Source organism: Artibeus jamaicensis, unplaced genomic scaffold, assembly GCF_021234435.1.
Source record: "Artibeus jamaicensis isolate MK-2021 breed Jamaican fruit bat unplaced genomic scaffold, CSHL_Jam_final scaffold_847, whole genome shotgun sequence".
NCBI lineage: Eukaryota > Metazoa > Chordata > Mammalia > Chiroptera > Phyllostomidae > Artibeus > Artibeus jamaicensis.
The window spans coordinates 22,964,683-22,983,929 of NW_026522057.1; the positions used below are offsets into that span (position 1 = coordinate 22,964,683).

Below are 19,247 nucleotides of genomic sequence, written 5' to 3' on the forward strand. Positions count from 1 at the left end.
GTCTCTTTTAAGAAACAAACCCTGCCCTGTTATGGAAGTGCTTTAGACAAAGTCACCAATTGCTGCTGGCGGAGAGAAACCTTTGTGACGCCCCCCACCCGGGAGGTTTCCGTGTAGAAAAGGTGACCCCTGCCATGCTGTCCCCAGGGAGGCAGCCTGGGCCTCTCCTGGCTGGCTCGGCAGAACGGGTGTCCACACTCGTCCTTGTTATCCCTGTAACAAGGTGCCCTGAGGGTCCCTAACCTTGTTGTGTAACAAGAATAAAAGGGGCTCCAGGAATGAGTGAGCTTCTCCATGGGCGGAGACTTTTTCTTACCCATCAGCCTTTAGGGACCCACAGGACAATCCAAACTTGCCCCGACACTAAGATTTCCTCGTGGTCTCTTGGGACCTACCCGAGTCATTGTCCTTCAAAGTGGCGATCTCTCCTTCTATTTTCTTATGGTGTTCGGTCACTTTTCTGAGTCTCTTTTCTAGACTCACAATCGTCTGGGAGTGCTGTTTGATCTGCTCCTTGTATTCCATGATTTCCTCTTCGAACCCGCGTTTCTGGGATTCTTGTTCTTCCTGGAGGGCCTTGATCGTCTGCTGTTGCAGTTGTACCCGCCCTTCCATCATGACCTGGGGGGAGAGAAGCCGTCCCCACATCCCCGGGAGCCTAATCGGACGACAGCAAACAGGAGAACCAGGGCCCCTTTGCTCCCACAGGCACCGGGCGTGGTCCACCGCAGGGCCTTTGCATACGTCGTTCCTGCTGCTCCCCCTGCTCCTCATGTTTTGGGGCTCAGCTCCAGTGCCACCTCCTCAAAGAAGCCCTCCCTGACTACCTAACCATAGGAGCAGCCTGAGACACTTTCTAGTCCATCACCTGTGTTGTTTTCCCTGAGGTGCTTACCACCATGTAAATTATCTCGTTTCTCTATTTCTCACGCCCACTAGAACCAAACTCCAGGAGAGCAGGTCCTAAATTTCCTTATTTACCACCACACCCCCAGTGTCAATCTATGCCTAGATCCCTGCACAGCACGGAACCTAGATGCTCAGCAAACAGTCACTGAGTGAATGAATGAATACTTTTATAAGAAAAAAAGTGGATGGATTTGTATCTCTTAAAAACTAGAAATTACCAGTGGCCCCCGGATGGTGAATCGGACCCTCTCCCGTGTCTGCCTTGTCCTTCCCGCGGCTCTCCCCGGGCACTGCCGCCTCGGCCTCATCCCCGCCCCCTCCCTGCTCTCTGCCCAGCCTTCCCCTGCGCTCAGGTCACCCCGTTCTCCTGCTTCCTATTCTCATTACACGCTGGGCCTCCACGTTCCCTTTCCTCCCGATGCACGTTCTTTGCCTGAGGAACTCACACGCATCTGGCAAAGTCTGAAGACATTTTTGGTTGTTATAATGGGGTGGGGGGAGGGTGCCACTGGCATCTGGTGGGTAGAGACCAGGGATGTTACTAAACATCCCACAGTGCACCAGACGTTCCCCCCACTCCCACGCACACACACACACCCCAGGAAAGCGTCCTTGGACCCAGAACGCCAGCAGCGCCGAGGCTGGGAACCCTCTGGTCTAAACCCCGTGTTCTCGAGTGCTCTCCTGCCTCACCATTTTCGTCCTGGCGGTTTCCAGTTCGGTTAATGTTTCACTTAGTTTCATGCCGAGGCTCTCTGCTTTCAGACTCTCAGCCGCCTTTGTTTTCCGAGTCTCTTCTACCACGGCCAGTGCGTCATTTAGTTTATTATTTAAAACATCTTCTTTTTGCACTTTTAAATCGATTTCCTAGACAGATAACAAGCATCAGATTAACAGAGATTCAGGAATACATTTACCCTAGCCTCTTCCTTCCCTGCTCTCAGACAGTGGGGAACTCTATTCTGTCATTGTTCTGCTGATTCTCAGGTCCAAAGTCTATGCTTTCTTTGGAAGGTTCCAGGTATTATAGAACTCTCTTTTATGTTCACCTGACATCTGTCTCCTTGTGATTTCTGGTCTCTGAGCTCAGTTCTGTCACCTGGAGCTCACTGAGTAAGTTTTATTTCTTTTTAATGAGCGAGCCCTTTAAATATTTGAGGCAAGCTGTTGTGTCTCTCTCTCAACCTATTTTCCAGGATGAATGTGCCAAGTTCCTTCACGCCCCCACACAACCCCGTCACAGGACTTGCCTTCAGGACACTCCTCCACTGTCCTCCTCGGCTTTGGTGCCTGGATGGCCGCCCCTCCCCCCCCCAGACTGGACTCCAGTCACCATGTCCTTGCACATCCTGTCCTTCCTCCCGCAGCCCATGCTTCCAACCTTCGACTGTCACTGTTCTGACCAGTCCGAGTCCCTCCTCAAACAGTGTGCTGTGTGGGCTTCAGGACAGGCACTGTGCCAGCTGCTTGACAAACTTCAGTTGCTTATTTGACTTTATGATTATTTTTAGGACAGTTTTAGGTTTATAGCAAAATTGAAGGGAAGGTGCCGAGGGGTCCCATGCACCCCCGCCCCCCCCACAACTTCCCCCACTGGCGACGTCCCCCACTGGGCGGTCCGTTTGTTACAGTTCACGAGCCTGCGCGGACCCGGCATCGTCACCCACGTCCTCAGGTGACGTGAGGGTTCACACCTGGTGCACATCCCGTGGGTTTGGGCCAGTGTGCAAGGACACATGTCCACCAGTATGGTGTCACACGGAGCATATTCGCTGCCCTAAAAACCCTCCGTGCTCCTCCTGTCCCTGTCCCCACCCCCCATCCTGATCCTTCTACCGCCTCCCTAGTGTCGTCTTTTCCAGAATGCCATGTTGGTGGCAATATGACCTGGCGTGACCTTTCGGGGGGTCCTTTGGGAACACGTACTGTGAGCCTGAAAATGTGCACGCTCCGTGGCCCAGTAGCTCTACTTTTGGGAGTTTATCAGAAGCCCATACCCGGCCCGTGCACCAAGCCTGACGACGCCTGGGGGCCTCTCCACGCATCCTTCACTCTCACGAGGAGCAAGAAGGTGTCCTGGTGCCTGACCGCAGGGGAGGGGAGATGCACCGGGGTCCACCCGACACAGTGCAGACCTGCGCCGCCCTCCCACGGCAGGCCGTGGGAGGAAGTTCAATGATACGGAGACGCTTTGACAGTACGCAGCATCCCCAATCAGTGCGCAGTTTTGTTTTTTTTTTAATTTCATTTATTTATTTTTAGAGAGAGAGAGGAAGGGAGGGGGAAAGGGAGAGAAACATCAATGCGTGGTTGCCTCTTACATGGCCCCCATTGGGGGACTTGGCCTGCAACCCAGGCATGTGCCCTGACTGGGAATTGAACTGTGACCCTTTGGTTCGCAGCCCGTGCTCAATCCACTGAGCTACACCAGCCAGGGCACAGTGCGCACAGTTTTAAGAGCAGTCACTACTCGCGGTACATTGATGTATTTGTAAATGTCCATGCTCATCACCAACATACAGACGGGCTGGAGGGAGTCCCATCCGAATGTCACTAGTGGTAGCTCTGCTCAGTGAAGTCACGGGTGGTTTTTATTTTCTTCAAAGTGACTTTCTGTGTGTGGCAAATTTTCAAGAGCAAATCGGCGCTCCTTTCGTAACTGGGAAAGGAAACTGATTTTTTAAATGCAAAACAAACAAAATCATCCCCGCCAAACACCATTTTCATCAGGCAGTGTCCCCTCCAGAGACTTGCCTCACTCTCTCAGTATCACCACTGAACTCCCGATTCTTTTTGGGGGTCTTACATCACTGTTACTGTTGAGAAAACCCGGTGTGGACCTGGCCTAAGGGGGTGCTCACGGGGGACCCTGGCAGCCATCCCTCAGAGCAGCCTGTCACCTGCAGCTCACAGGGAGACCCTCCAGGTGTCCCGGAGCAACCACGGCAAACTGAGATGGTGCCTCTGAAGAGCCACGAAGCTGCAGGTCACACTGGCAGGTGCCTTTGCTCTTTGTCAGCTACTCAAGGACAGGAGAACAAGGTTCGCTGTTCCCACGAGTCTGAGCTGGTTTTTCTTCTCCAGTTTCTCCTCTTTTATGTAAATCCTGGTTTTGCCTGTGTAGATGAAATCAGCCTTTCCATTGCTCTTCTGCGGATACAGCTCAATCAGCATTCAAATAAGCAACTGAGTATGAGTGTGACTTTGACCTTGTAATTCCTCGATCTCTGCTGGTAAGTGGGGAGTTGCTGCTGTGCAGCCTGTCTCCCCTTGTCTGGTATGATGCCACCAGCCTGCCTGGACCATTGTCATAAGACCCTGCCCTCTGATGTCATCGTTGTTCTACTGCGGTTGTTCCAGACACTGTTGGCTGCACACTGGAGTCCTCTATGGAGGAGTCAATGTTGAAGGAACATTGTAGGGGACCGGTTTGGTTTGGCCTGGCAAATGTGACTCAGCCCTGTAGGGAAAACCTACAGAAGCGAGGTGGTGGGCAGGAGCCAGACCTTCAAACCAAGCGTTCCCGTGGGAATCAGGCCTGGAAAGTGCATACAGACTGTCATGGCTTGCTCTTGCTAAAACTCCATCACCCTGGTCTAAAACAACAAATGTGTATTGTCTGTCTTCAAGGTGATTTCCAAAGCCTGTATAAACTTTCCCAAGGACAGAGCTAATCAGCTCATCACCATTTCCCTCTGCATGTTATTTTCATTTCCTTGAATGTATGTATAGTGTAGACAATAATATTCTATGTAATAGATAATAAATCCTTCTTTGATGTAAGACCCGAGGAAAACAATAAAAGCCTGTCTAGGCCAGGGTTGGGGCGCTCCCCTCTTGAGGGAGTGGCCGAGGCACCATAGGCACTCTACCCCTGAGAGAGTGGCCGTGCTGTTGCTGTCGCCTGTGCATTCATTCTCGTCGTCAGCCGCAATAGGCGGACTCTGCTGGCCGGAGTCCACCACAGAACATTCTCTCTGAGTCGAATACCAAGAATGGTCCAACTTTCAAGAGCAATGAGTCCATTTTCATCTATGAAGTGACAGCCACCTGGGCGTCCCCTTTCACTGTAACCGTTAGGATAAAAACTGACTCCTTCACTGATTTCATGACCTGCACTTTTTTGCAGTAGTCTCATTCCTGATCTATTTTCTGACCCAACTAATCTACTTAAGAGATTTAATTTCTCCTTTTCTCATAGCCCCAAGTGATACTACGGAAGGTCCCATGGTAAGTCATCTGGGGAATTGGGCCTGGTTTCCTGGGCTCCCTCTCAGCCTGCGGCCTCGGGCCTGCGTGTCGGGGGTTCACCAGAAGCTGGCAAGTCCGTGTCACCTCCCCCACACTGGTCTGCCTTTTCTGGACACACATTTACAAAGTGACCGAGGTGGACATGTAATCCGGATGGGCTTCACTGACTCCTATCTCCCTCAAGAGGTGATGCTCCAGGTGCACCAGCACCCCTTGGGCTGCTTGTTAAAAATGCAGATTCCTGGGCCCAACAGTGAGTCAGGATCTCTGGGGGCAGCAGGGTCCCGGAAATGGACACACCTAAATTACCTGTGATTCTACACCTGCTGATGTTTGGGAACCTTTCTTCGGAGAAAATGATCCAAGGCTGATGCAAATACACTTTTTTTCAGTCCCATCTGGTCTTGGAAGCCTTTCAAATTGTATTTACCCGAATTTAACTTTATCCTATCATTGTCAGGCTGTGTGTCAGGCATTGGTTGCTTTGACTTTCCAGATGCTGGCCTCCGTGTGTGTGCGTCCCTGTTCCATTGGGACCCAGGAGGAGTGAACTGCGTCCTGCAGCGTGGAGGTGCCCAAGGCAGGGTCACAGGCCAACTTCCCCCTCTACTGCATCTGCTACTCCCAATGATAATCATAAATACAGTTTGATATGAAGGTGTTGGTAACGATGATGACAACTTTTGGTGGAGAAGTGACGCTCAGGGGATCAGAAGTTCAGGTGCCCATATCCTGACACCCCCTCTGTTACCCTGGGCTGCCAAGTGCGCACAGAGCTCCAAAACAGCAGAGAGAGGAGTGACGGCAACGGGCTCTGGGGTCCTGTGGCCCCTGCAGTGTGCTCATCCTCATCATCATCGTAAAAGCTGCCAACACACACAGCGAGCACAGAGTGCCAGGTACTTTTCTACGTGTTTTATGGGCACATTGACCATCGAGCCCTACAGCTCAATGACTCATCTTTTGGTATCATCTGTGTTTCCTACGTGGGGAAACCCAGGCACAGAGATGGCAAGTAACTTGCCTACCGTCCCACAGCCGGAGAGCGGCAGGGGTGGGACCGAACCCCGACCGCCTGCCTCCCAGGCCCGCTCTGAACCGCGCCGTCTCCTTGGCAATTCCTCGCTGGGACCCGTACCTCTTTCTGCTTGGTTAGGCGGTTCTCCAGATCTTGCACCCTTCTCTTTTCCTTCTCGATGGCCTCCTTTGCTTTTTGTTTCTCATAGGCAATGCTGCTTTCTAAAATCTGGAAGTCAAGGACAAGTGCTTTGAGGGCATGCTCACGAGAAAGAAAGGAAACCGGGTTAGTAGTGAGTTGCTGAAACCAGTGAGTCACGGTTTGGGAGCAAGAGCTTAAGGAACAGGATGCCCACCGGGGACGGAGGAGAACCTGGAAGTCGCGTCTTGGTTAGTCATGCACGTAAAAGGAAGGGTTATTCATCGTTGAGGATTTCGGGGCTCGCGTTCAGGAAGTGACATGCTGGCGAGTGTTCAGCTCCGGGCGTCTGGCACTGAGCCACTGAGTAAGCTGGTGCGTGTTGGCACCAAATGCGGGCCTTCCTGGGAGGCACCTGGATTCTTGGGAGGCAGGGCATGAGAGCCAGGGAGACAGACGCCTTCTGTCTCAGCACTGGCCGTCTCAATCCAGTGTACAAAGGCTTGAGTCCAAAAATTGACATCCTGGACGGTTTGGAACTGAGAACGTACACACCGCACAGGTCTGGTGTCGGGGAGGAGACTGGTGCCCAGCCTCCACCACACCAGCCCTGGGAGGTACACAGCCAGAGTTGGGCTGGAAATCTCCAGTTGTTGGGGGGCTAGCAGTTGTGCCCCCATAAAAACATAAAGTTCAGAAAAAAAATGTTTTACACACACACACGCACACACACACACAAGGCCAGAGAGATATGTGCCAAGAGGCAAACATGGTTATAAGGGACCTTGATTAGAGATACAATATGGCTGCAAAAGCAAAGGCTTCTGGGAAGCACTGGACTCTGTTTCACCTTCGGTGACTGTTTAACTCTCTGCAGCCTCAGGCTTGGCCGACTACCCAGAAAACTGGGTGCTATGCGGCCCAAAGATAAACCTCATGCCCCCGGGAAGGAGGTTAATGAATGTGGAGTGTGAGACCTGCCGTTGCTGTTAACTTAAGAATACGTAGCTCTTTCTGGTGGTCTAGGGACTACTCACAAGAGAAAAAGCCCCTATGAAAAAGAGACCCTGTCCGGGGAGGGGTGAGGATTCTTCCCACCGGCCACCACTGGGGGCAACGGCTTTGCCCATGTGTGTAAGTTCCTCCTATTAAATCTCTTAAGAATTTGAAGAACTACCTGTCAGTTCTTTGAAACTGACCCTGAATTTAGACTTTAGGGGCTTTCCCCCAATAGGTTAATTCAGGGGAGTTAGAATTACAGCAAGTGACATTTTTCTTCTTTTTACTAGTCTACAGCTCCTAAATTTTCTTTCGTGAACACGCATTATTTGGCAAAAAGAAAAACTACTAGGAATGGGATGCGGGGGCGGGGAGTGGAATGAGATTGGGGGTGCGTGGCCCTGGAGGAGGGGAGAGACCACCCTCCCGTAGCTCTGCTGGTTTGGCACAGCGCCAGTGGCCTCCGCCCACCTGCCCTGCTCCACACACACACACGCGCGCCGGGCCTCCCCAGCGTGCCAGGGCTCTGACCCCACCTCTCTGCCAGGGCTTGGTGTCTCCCTACTCTCAAGTCTGACTGAGAAGGTGGAGACCCCACCCTGCCAGCCAACGTCCCCGCTGACATCCCTGGGTTGGGGGGGTGGTTCCTTCCTTTCTTACGCACCGCTTAGCACGTTACAGATGAAAGTAACCGTGGGGAGACTGAGCTGTGTTTGCAATGTACTGCCAGGTGGCATGCGCTGAATGTATCAGTGCATCTGACCTGCGACCCCCACCCCTGGGATCATCTGCCCCATCATCCATCCCCATTTTACAGGTGAGGACGCGGAGGCTGCAGGTGAGGCAGAGAGAGGACAGGTAAAGTGCCGAGGTCACACGCCAGGACGCGGTGGTACAGGCTCGGGCACTAGCACCTTCCCCTTCTGACACTGGCCTCTGGACCCTGCCCGACCTGTCCTGATTCAAACCCCACCTACCGGAGGCAGGAGACATGCTTGTATGTTCACACGGGGGCTGGCACGGAGCTGGGTACACGGCTCAACACCCCAGCCCAGCCCATGTGTAAGCGGGACGACCAGGGGACAGCTGCTGACCGGAGTGTGGGTCCCACACCTCAGGAGGCCTGCTGTGTGTGGCGCTCCCTCGGCCGCCTGGACTCTGGCCCCACTTCCCTGCATCGCCTGGCACAGTCCCACGGCCAAGGCCTTCGCTCGGTGATGCACTCCCCACCCCTGCTCCCCCTGCGCCCTGCTGGGCTCACCACCCTCCCTGCCCCACCTGGACTCTGACCTCACCTGGGCAGGTGCTTCACAATGAGTGCATTGACTGATACCTCACAACAGACCTCTGTCACTACACCCACATCACAGACGAGGGCACCGAGAGGACAGGGCTTGCCCAGGGTCACACAGTGCATTCGGGCGGCGCTGGGATCGGAACCGGAATGCACACGGCCCCCCAAGCCCTCCTGCCAGGCCTCACTTCACGCCCTCTGTCTCCATCCCGCATTCTTCCCCTGCCCTGGTTTGGCTCCCATCACGTCCCAGCTTTCATTCTGTTCCTTATGCCCTGGTCCCTGTCGCCCTGGCCAACTTGGGTCCCTGTCCTTTGCACTCGGACACTTTATCCGATGATTTCTCTTCCCCCAGATGCTCCCAGGGTGCTCCCTATCTCCTCCCGTCTCAAAGGTCACCTCCTTGGGGAGGCCCCCCCCCTACCTGCAGGCCGCTCTCCAACCCACCTCGGTGGAGACATCCTGGGCATTTGTTCAGATGGTTGTTTGTCCCTCCGCCCCAGGGTGGACACTCTGGGAAGGCATGGCTGGGTCTGCCTGGCGCCTTGAGGTTTGCCTTTCCTGGCGGCCCGGGGCCCGGGCCCAGGCTGAGTGGGGAGGCTGGATGGGGGTGACTCCAGCTCTGCCCCTCCCTCTTGTCCCCTTCTCCTTCTCATCCACTGCAGCAGGCGCTGGGCACCCGGTCATTTACTGTGACCGCTATGGGAGCGCGCTAGGTCCCTACTGACTCTGACTGGTTGTTCCTTACGGGGGTGGGGGTGGGGCGCGGTTAGCTCGCTAGTCTCACGAAGCCAGGAGGCTGGAGCCAGGGGCAGCGTTTCTCCGGCACCCGAGCTGCACTGCATCACAAACACCCTCCAGTGATGGTTCGGGGGTGCAGCTGAGGACTGACCCCAACTCCACCCCAGGGCTGGCTCCCGGAGATCACGCCTCCTCCGAGGTGGTCACTCTGGAGGGCGCAGCACAGTTCCAAGTACATTATGCCTATTAACTCATCGAGGCCTGTGAGGCAGGGCGTGTCACCCCCCCTACTTTATAGATGAGGCACAGGAGGTTGAGTGATCTGCGCTAGGTTACACAGCCAGTAAGCCGCATGACGTCACACTGGCCATGGTGACCGGCACTGCCCTGCATCTGCCCACTTGACCACCACATGCCATCAGGACAGAGAAACGGCCTCACATCTGGCTTCGGGGACCCTTCCACAGGTGGGGGGCCACTGCAGCCCACCCGATGTCTCTGCTGGGCTTACCTCCTTCTGCTGGGTTAAGCGGTTCTCCAGGTCTTGAACTCTCCTCTTTTCTGCCTCTAAGGCCTCCTTCGCTTTCCTCTCGTGGGCCACGCTGCTCTCCCAAACCTGGAAATCAGTGACCCACCAGGCTGATGGCGCGTTCAGGGACAAGTAGCTCATTCTGAGGATGCTGAGAATAACGGCGGTACCCACGATGCTGGGGGGCGGTCTTACACGCTGGGGGCCCACGGCCAGCACCTCACACAGTCCACGCCCTCAGTAGCGTTACCGGAGAAGTTGGTGGTGCCACTTTTTACATGAGGAAACCGAGGGACAGAAAGTGGGTGCAACCCCAGGGTCATGCGGTTGGTTGGCAGTGAGGCTGGGATTTGAACCCTGCACTGAGGAAAGCTGCCCGCACTCAGGGGCCCTCGGGAGGCAGCAGGTGTGTGGAGGGAGCCAGGCCTGTCTTATTTCAGAGCCTGAGCTCTTACCACCATGCCAGGCAGCCTCCCTGATAAGAAGAAGAATCTCATTAATAATGGAATGTCCCATTATTGAAATAAATCTCTTAAAGAGAATCGGGTCTCCAGAGGAGCGCGGGGTATTGAATGAATGAGCCACAACACACCGGTTTCGGGGCTGGGGTGGGGCTGGACCTGGCCAGCAGAGTTCTGACCAGGAAGAGAGTGCGGTCAGGTGCTTGTTATCAAGGTATTTTACTTAGGAAGCTATCGGCTGAGAAGCTGTTCAGTTAAATGGCTTCATGTGAATCACTGAGGGATATACGTAGTCCCTGCAAGAAAGGGCACCTCAATTTTGCAAAGGATGTCTGGAACTTGGAACAGGGCTGCCACCTTTGGTGGCGGTTAGGTCCCAGGTTGGCCCGCAGAAAGCATTTAATCCATAACATGGCAGAAACGCTGTACGTGTAGCGGTGCGGAGTCATCTGAGAAACGCCTGCACTCAGCTGCCCCACCAGCAGCCGTAAACAAAGCAGAGTCGCAGTAACCTCCCAGTGCGGGGGTGGGGGTGGGGGTGTCACATTTATTTTGAGAGCTTGCGGTGGGTTTTGGAGTGAGACACTTTCCTGTCATTTGCAAAGGACACTTTTGGGCACTTTCCAGTGACTCGGGATTGGGTCCGGTGCACTTGACCTCACGTCTGCAGTTGGGCCTTCCAGCTGGGTGGCTCCCTGCATGCCTCACACGCAGGACCTGTCCCCTCAGCCACTTTGCACCCAGGCTCCTGGGCAGGTGATGGGCATTAACCTTTAATGTTACCTTAAACCCACGTTATGACCTAGGTGGGGGTTTCTTGTCCTTAAAGGCTCGTCTGAACATGTGGTGGAAGGTTTAACAAAATGAAAACTCAGATGGTCGTTGGAGGTTGATGGCCATCTGTGTCTGGGACTCTTCTCTCAGACTCTCCTGTCAAGAGCCACAGGAGGATCTGCCGGCGGGAGAGGGGTGGGGGGTACTGGCTGACATTTCACAGGCCCAGGGTGACCCTGCCACGAGGATGTCCCCCAACAAGCCTTCCCTAAGTCTCTCTCCTGAGGGCCCCAATGACCTCAAAATCTCTACATTCAGGTGAACTTGGAGTGGCCTTTGGCCCCAGTGAGCCCTCGTGAGACCCTCCTCCTGGTCACCGCTCCTGGAGGAAGAACTCAGGACCGGCTTCCGTGACCGGGTTTACAGAGGGCCGCAGAGCACGGCCGCAGAGCAAGGCCGCAGAGCATGGCTGCACGCAGACCCTGGTGGGGAGAACCCGATGTGGGAGCACCGCCCCTCCCCGGAGCAGGCGCTCCCTCTTCCCGGGCTTTCCTGTCTCAGGGGTGGGGGCCAGACCTCACTGGGAGAGCAAGGGTGGGCGGGGCTTGGAGACCACAGGGGTCTAAACACAGGAAGAAGTAGTAACAATAACAACAACAGTGGCTACCGCTCATGGAGCCATCATGCGGGTCAAAATGTCTTGGTAGATTGTCTAATCCACACAGCCGCCCTTTCAGGAAGGCAGGTACTGAGAGACCTGCTGCAGCCAGGAAGCCGCCAGGGGAGGATGTGCACCTGTGAACCTGTGTCTCCTTCGGCTGAGAAGCCTGCTCTCCTCACTCCTGCGTGCTGCCCCAGGGTCCAAGAGCTGACGAAAGCACTGTGTGGAAGAGACTCAGGGACTCGGGGGTGACCATGGGGAGACGCCAGTCCACCGTGTGATAGAGCTTCCCCCAGGGCTAGGGTGGGCACGTCAGCAGGAGCATGACACCTTCAGCCAGGGAGAGGAGACCCTGACCGAGGCCACAGCCCTGATCGAGGCCACGGCCCTGGCTCCCCCGCTTCAGGAAGAAAGTAGATGCTGGGCTAGAGACTCGGGGGCCTGCAGAGCCCGGACAGACAGTGCGGGGGGTGGGGTGCAGGGGACAGCTGCAGGGGACGGCCTCAGGAGACGGCAGGGACCTTGCCAACTGCTTCTGCTTTGTTCATTCACTTCGCTCTGGCCAAGTGGAAACGAAAGCCAGGTTTTCTGACTTACTGTGAGAGAATGGAAATCTGGATTTTTAGGGTGAATTTTGTGATTTCAAAATAAAACATGCTAGGGCCACACACAACATGTCCTCAGGCCCTTTCAGCCAAGGAGCTGCCCACCCGTGACTTCTGGAGAGCAGAGCAGGGCAGAGGGGGAGACCAAGGCCAGGCTCCTGTCCCGAGAGGCACACGAGGAGACCCGAAGGCATTCGGGTCTGCAGAGGAGCCCTTGCCTCTCTTTTCTGGCATCTGAAAGATTATCACGTGGACCAGGAAGTGGGCAGGTCTTGTAGGAGGGGAGCAGGTGGAGGGCGGATACCCTCCTGGGAGAAAGAGTGACCTGACTGCACCTAAAGGAAGAATTTTCTGCCGCCCGAGGCATCTACCCTGGGCTGGGCTGCCTGGGGCTGTAATGTTCACTTGAGGTGCCACTGGGGGCGGGATGGCTTTAGGATGTCACTGGAGGGCTTGCCCAGCCCCGGGGTCCCAGAGCTCCACAACTCCTCCACGTCCAGCCCCAGCTTCTCTCCCAAGCCCTGCCTACAACTATATTTTATGCTGTTGATGTTTCCAACTGGTTGTCAAGGTCACAGCTCTAGGATTCTCTCCTTGAGTCAGTCCCCCACGCTTCTCCCCAAAGTAGCTGAGCTCTCCCCAGGGCAGATTGATTACTCTGGGAAAGTGCCACCATGCTCTACCCACTGTCACCTGTGGTTCTGAACTCACTCCCATGACTCTCAAGCCAGGTTAGGGCTCCAGCCACTCTCTCCCTGAGAGGTACGTACCTCCTTCTGGTGGGTTAAGCGGTTCTCTAGCTCCTGGACTCTGGTCTGTTCTTCCTCTAATGCTTCCTTCACTCTGCTTTTCTCTTGAATAAAGTTTTCTTCCAAAGCCTGAAAGCCAAGGACCACTGTTTAATAGACCCAGTTACCATGGCAGGAATCTGGACTCTGTGCCAGGTCAGTGTTTCACAACTCAACACAACCGCAGGGGACGGTGGGCAGCTGAGAGCCTGGGACTGCAGGGCAGGAGGCGGGGGGAGGGGCCCAGATCAGAGCCCCAGGGCAGTGCTTCCTAGTTTCATGGCCTCAGTTGGGGCTCAGACCGACTCTGTCTCCCTGAGCTGCGTACCTTCTTCTGGTGTGTTAAACGATTCTCCAGCTCCTGGACTTTCTTCTGTTCTTCCTCTAATGCCTCTTTCGCTCTGTTTTTCTCTTGAGTAATTTTTTCCTCCAAAACCTGAAAGCCAACGACTGTGGTAAATAGGCCTGGTTACCACGCAGGAATGTGGACGGTGTGGCAGGCCGCACATGGGCTAATACTCCGCAAATCGCAGAACCTGGTCTCCACTGGGCAGGCTCACATCAGAGCTCCAGGTCCATCCTTTCTAGGTGGATGACCTTGGACAAGTGAGAAGCTACCGGAGCCTCAGTTTCCCCGTCTGTACAGTGGGCACAGCAACAGTGCTTCCTGCATTGGGCTGTTGTGCGATGATAAACACGAAATGCTGGCCACAGGAGAACCTTTCCGTAGCAAGGGTTGCCATTTCTCCTGTCATCTCTACTTTGCAGAGGAAGGAGGAGGACAGAGAGAATAAGGAATCTGCCTGCGTTACTGGTAAATCACACGAGCAGGGATTCAGACCCTGGTCCCTGTGACTACAGCCTGTGCTCTACACCACGGGGTGGCCAACTCTGGCCTGTGGGCCAAAGCTGGCCCTCTGCCTAGTCCTGTAAATAAAGCTTTATTGGGGCCCACCAGGCTCATTGTGTGTTGCCTGTGACCGGCTTCACAGCACAGTGACAGAGCTGAGCAGTCATGACAGACTGCATGGCCCGCCAAGCTGAAAACACGTGTGATCTGGCTCTTTATGGAAAAAGTTTGCCAACCCCGACCTAAACCATTAGCGTGTGCAGAAATAGGTGCATGTCTATTATTATTATAGATAATATCTATAATATATAGATATCTATTATCTATTTATCTATCTATTATAGATAATAATAAAAGAATGGTAGCTTGATAAAGGAACTGAAATTTCTTACCATTGAAACGGAGTCCTCACACAGGTGAGGATTCATGAGAAGCTTAATGAGTGAATTTTGACACGTGCTTTCAGAGAGGGTAGGGGTGGTGGGGTCGTAGGGGATGAAAAAGGTACATTTAAAATTGGGGGACCTGGTGCTACAGGCTGGGACGACAGACTAGTCGCCTGGGGTCAAGCCGATCACCACCAGGTGTCTGGGGAGTGACGACCCTTGATGGGACAGTAGTGAACGTGCACGGTGCCACCTTCCATCTGGGTGGGCACCTGGTGGCTGCCCCCTCTGCGGAGGGTGGGGCTCGAGGATATTGGTTGTGTTTAAACAGGGGTTGAAGCCGGCCCTCCTCGAAGCCCTGTCTGTCTGTCTGTCTGTCAGGTGGGGGAGAGGGCAGAGCATTCTTATTTTTAATCTCCTTATTTTTAACGACAAAAGGGCAGCCACAGTCGTGAGCCACTGATCCAAGGCGATGGCAATGAGGTGGCTAAATCCCTGAATGTCAAAAAGAGATGCGAACGGGGCCCTTAAATGCTGTTTCCTGGGCTCCTCCGGAGATTCTAATTCAGCAGGTCTGGGCTGGGGCCCAGGAATCTGTGTTTTTAACCAGTGTCCCCGTGGTTCTGATCGGGCAGCTGTGGGGGAACCTTCCCCTGAGACCGCCCTGCTGAAGATGTGGCCCGCAGACCCGTGCTGTCGGCATCTGCTGGGCGCTCGTCAGAAATGCAGAAGCCCAGGCTCCGCCCCAGACCTGCTGAGGCAGAGTCTGCATTTTAACAAGACCCCCAGGTGAGCCTCAGGCCCCTGTCAGCTTGACAGGGGCCACCACTGAGCATCCTCTATGGCTTGGTTTCTAGAAAAGTGAGTAGCAATTGTGGCCATTTGTTTTCCCCTGGTATGTGTACAGGAAAAGCAAAAGACTGAAACGAACATGTATACAGAGAAAGCAAAAGATTGAAATAACATGAGGTTGGTTTTGCATACCCTCAGAAATAGCCTATCAGTTACAAACCGGGACCTGCAGGGACGGCTCACACATGTAAAATCGACTGCAGTATATAAACAGATGAGGCCCTGTTACCGTAGGTAGTTCACTGGTTATTAAATAGAGCGAAGGGAATTAGACTGTGAGCTTAATAAACTGGGGAGCGTAATAAGCCTGCCTGCTTGGCCAGGAAGCTGTAGCACTTAACAGACTCACTCACTCACTCCAGGGGACTGCGGCCCAGGAGACTCAGTCCTCAGAGCACAGGAAATGTCCCCAGGAGCACTGTCCGCCCTCTGGTACCCGATTGCTGGGGGGGCGCGGGGGGAGGTGCTTGACCATAGAGGCCTGTCAGTCCAACTAGGGGGCGGATCTATCATAAGCCTGCGAAATCTCGGGAAGTCGATTGGTTATTTTGAAAAAGCTCCTGGTTATAACCCCAGGGGGACAAAGAAGTTCCTTCTCCCTGTCTCCCCCCCTCCCATCGTGTGACCCACACTCACCCGGTGTGTCTTTCTTGCCTGGGAGCAGGAGGCCCTGAGGCCCAGCAGCCACTGGGGCCCGCAGCAGACCGCATGGCCTCCGAAAGGACCAAGTTTAACATGAAGCGGGAGCCCTGGACACTTTGCTCTGGCCTTGCCGAGGACAAGGCTGGACTTTTCCAAGGCAAGACAGACAGAGATGAGACACTGCAAACCCCGGGGGAGATTTTCACCGGAATAAACTTCGCCACATCACAGTCTCCCGTGTGTGGGTCCTTGGAATGCTCCCCCCCTTGCCATCCCAGGAAGGGCTTGCTTTCCACCCGCAACGATCCAGTTTCAGAAATTACGATAACCTCTCCTTCTCAAGTTCATTTTGCTCTGAGTTTTAGAATTCAGGCTCCAGGTTAATTCCTGCAACATCATTCATGAATTTAAATAATTTAGTTCCACACACGAAACGAAGAACTGTGTGATTTCTGTGTCTAAGTACATGCTTTTAATTTCTCAAAGAAAAGGCCATTTCATTAGCTGTCAGGAGTAAAGAAAATGTCAGGTGGGCCGTGAACCAAAGGATCTCGGTTCAATTCCTAGTCAGGGCACATGCCTGGGTCGCAGGCCAGTTCCCAGCAGGGGACGCACGAGAGGCAACCATACATTGATATTTCTCTCCCTCTCTCCTTCCCTTCCCCTCTAAAGATAAATAAATAAAATCTTTAAAAAAGAAATATATGTAAAAAAAAAAGAAAATGACAGGGACCTTACCGCCTTTTCTTCCGTCAGCCACTTGACTCTGGCTTTCAGCTTCTCCTCTTGCTGTAGCCTTTCCTCTTTCAGCTTCTCCTTCTCCTGCAGATGCTCCCGCAGCTTTTCTTGCAGCAAGGACTTCTGGGTTTCCTGAGAACTGCTGATCTTGACCTGAAATGAGAGGAAAGAACACCGAAGCTCATGGGGGACAGGACAAACTAAGAGCAGGAGTCACTTCTACACTTTTTTAATACATTGTTTACCTTTGTGGTGTGTGCGAAAAAGGAGCTGCACGCCAAACCTGACAAACTCAGAGACCTAAAGTAACCACACGGGATGGTCTGAAATGAACACTTTCCAGCTAAATGCGGGTCATGGCAGGTGGTCCTGTCCCAGGCTAGTGTTTTTCCCTGACAAATACTAGGGAAAATACCTTAACAACCTGTCTGTCGTCTTTTTGACTCTAAGATAACACACCTTGGGAAGGTCAGAGTAATCCCTTTTCTGCAGACCCCTCGGGGCACAGTCTCCCACCAGGGACCCCCGTTTTTATTATTACCATGTTAATTGTTAACTGTTAGCTATCTTATGCCCACCTGTGTAAAGGAAAAGTGTGCCCATTCCTTTTACTTTTCATCCAGTCCCAGGAACTTGCGTGCTATGCTTTTTCCTGCCTGCCTGATCTATCACCAGTGAATTTCAGGGAACCCCTTAGGTCCTCCCCTTTGGTTCTGTTGTATAAAATAAGAGGTTAAATTGCCGTTCTGGGACATATTCTCGATCCTTTGAGATTTTATTTCCCAGCAATTGTCGACAGGGTGGCTCAAATAAGCTCATAAAAATTCTTACAGGTTTGGACATTTCTTGTGTTGACAGTGGGGAGGACAAAGGTGTATACAAAACTTTCTAAAAACAGAGAAAATCTACGCTTAGTCTGGTCACCAGTAAGGAAGCAGTGCAGCGGTTAAGAGCTCAGACTCTGAATCTTAGGGGGAATCTTAGGTCTAGTTTTTTCTAGATGCTTCTTCATTTAGAACTTGTGGTGAATAACAGCATCTACCTCTTGGAGTTTTAAGGCTCAAATGAGATAATGATGGAAAGCTGTAAGCACAGAGTAGGTGCATATTAATTGGTAGCTAGAATCATTAGTTATTATTGGCCGAGTGTAAGAGAAAAAGCAGTGAGCCAGGGTCAGAGGGCCTAAATTTTTGTCTTCATTCTTCCACCCACTCGCTGTGTGACTGAATAGTCACTCATCTTGAATCCTGGCCTTTGAAAAAAAAAAAAGAAAGAGGGTAGAAAGCTGGCCAAAGTCCCCCCCCCTTTTTTTAAAAATTGGCCGGAGCAGGCCACGTGTTTCCCCTTTGCGAAGAAGCAAACAAAAAGCAGATGAGGGGTGCCACAAAAAGAAAAACCCGCAAACCCAACCACCCCACCCCACCCCCCCTGGCCCCCCACAAAAAATGCCCCCCACACAAGGTCCCCTGCCACCGCCCGGTCCCCCCCTCGTGCTTCGCTCTCCCTCCCCCCCGCCCCCGACCCACCCCCCCCCCCGCCCTCCCTGCCGGGGGAAAACACAACAAATGAAGAGGGCTTTTCGAAGTGCGCCGGCCCGCTCGGAGAACAAAACACAGAAAAGAAGCACCGCAACCCCCAACAACAAGCAGCCAGACAAACGAATCACGCCAGCCACCCCCCCCCCAGCGCCGCGCAAGTGTTGTGGGTGTTTATCACACGGCATGATTATGGCAATCACTACCAGGGTGATACAATCCCTGAGGTCATTTTGTCTCTAGAATGTTGACATTATGTAACTTTTGGTAATTCTGCTTCCTGGACTCTGGCCAGCTATACTTCTTCCTCTGCATTTAAATACAATTTTCAAGATCTGATGGCTTTTAAGCCTTTCTGGTTTTCGATAGAGGGAAACAAGCGCCTGCCCTTGCCCTCCCGGCTGATCCCAGCCACCCTGTCTGAATCTCTTTACATGCAAATGGAGATCTCATCTCTCCTCTTGGAGGAAGCAAACTGGCCAGCTCACAGAGGAAACGGGGTTAAATTCGCAGAGCTGTGTAAATGCCCAGGAGGGGCCGAACCGAACCTTCCAAAAGCTAAAAGATTACCTGAAGCTCCTGGGTCCGAATCGTGATTTTTTTATAATGTTCCAGAAGATATTTCAGATACAGAGACAATCCTTAAAAAAAAGAGAAGATGATTATAAGGATTCGATTCACCTCCTCTGCTTTCCAAATAGTGTCTGATGGCGCTTGTGGACGGGTGGGCGAGGGTGACACCGCCTCCCCTTCCCCATCAGGAGAGCGTGAGCTGCCGCCCAAACTGGTGCTTTTAAAACGGTTGATCAGCGTGGCTGGGCCCAAAGCCCAGCTTCTTTCTGGAGGTGGAAGATGAAAAACAGAACATCAACGGAACTCCTATTGACCAAGCATCCACTGTGCGCGGAGCCGTGAGCTGAGTGTGGGGGGAATGTTCTGGCGCTTGCAGTTCAGCCCGAGAGGCAAGGTCTGAACGCGTGAAAGGGAACACAGGCTGTCTCCAGACGGCACGTCCGTCAGCCAGTGCTGAAGGCAGTCGGGGGAGGAGTGCGAGTCTCAGAAGAGGCGAGATCAGA

The 19,247-nt window shown here is 53.3% G+C and overlaps 1 protein-coding gene across 1 annotated transcript in view; it reads right to left on the minus strand.

Moving 5' to 3' along the window:
* Positions 1-19,247, minus strand: part of FHAD1 (forkhead associated phosphopeptide binding domain 1) — a 109,211-nt gene that overhangs the window by 24,164 nt on the left and 65,800 nt on the right. Inside the window, exons 15-22 of the mRNA XM_037146126.2 lie at positions 18,742-18,812; positions 16,637-16,789; positions 13,497-13,604; positions 13,151-13,258; positions 9,862-9,966; positions 6,299-6,406; positions 1,603-1,776; positions 396-621 (exon numbers count right to left, since the gene is read on the minus strand). Of these exons, the coding sequence (XP_037002021.2) occupies positions 396-621; positions 1,603-1,776; positions 6,299-6,406; positions 9,862-9,966; positions 13,151-13,258; positions 13,497-13,604; positions 16,637-16,789; positions 18,742-18,812 (1,053 nt within the window). The remainder of the gene's footprint in view (positions 1-395; positions 622-1,602; positions 1,777-6,298; positions 6,407-9,861; positions 9,967-13,150; positions 13,259-13,496; positions 13,605-16,636; positions 16,790-18,741; positions 18,813-19,247) is intronic.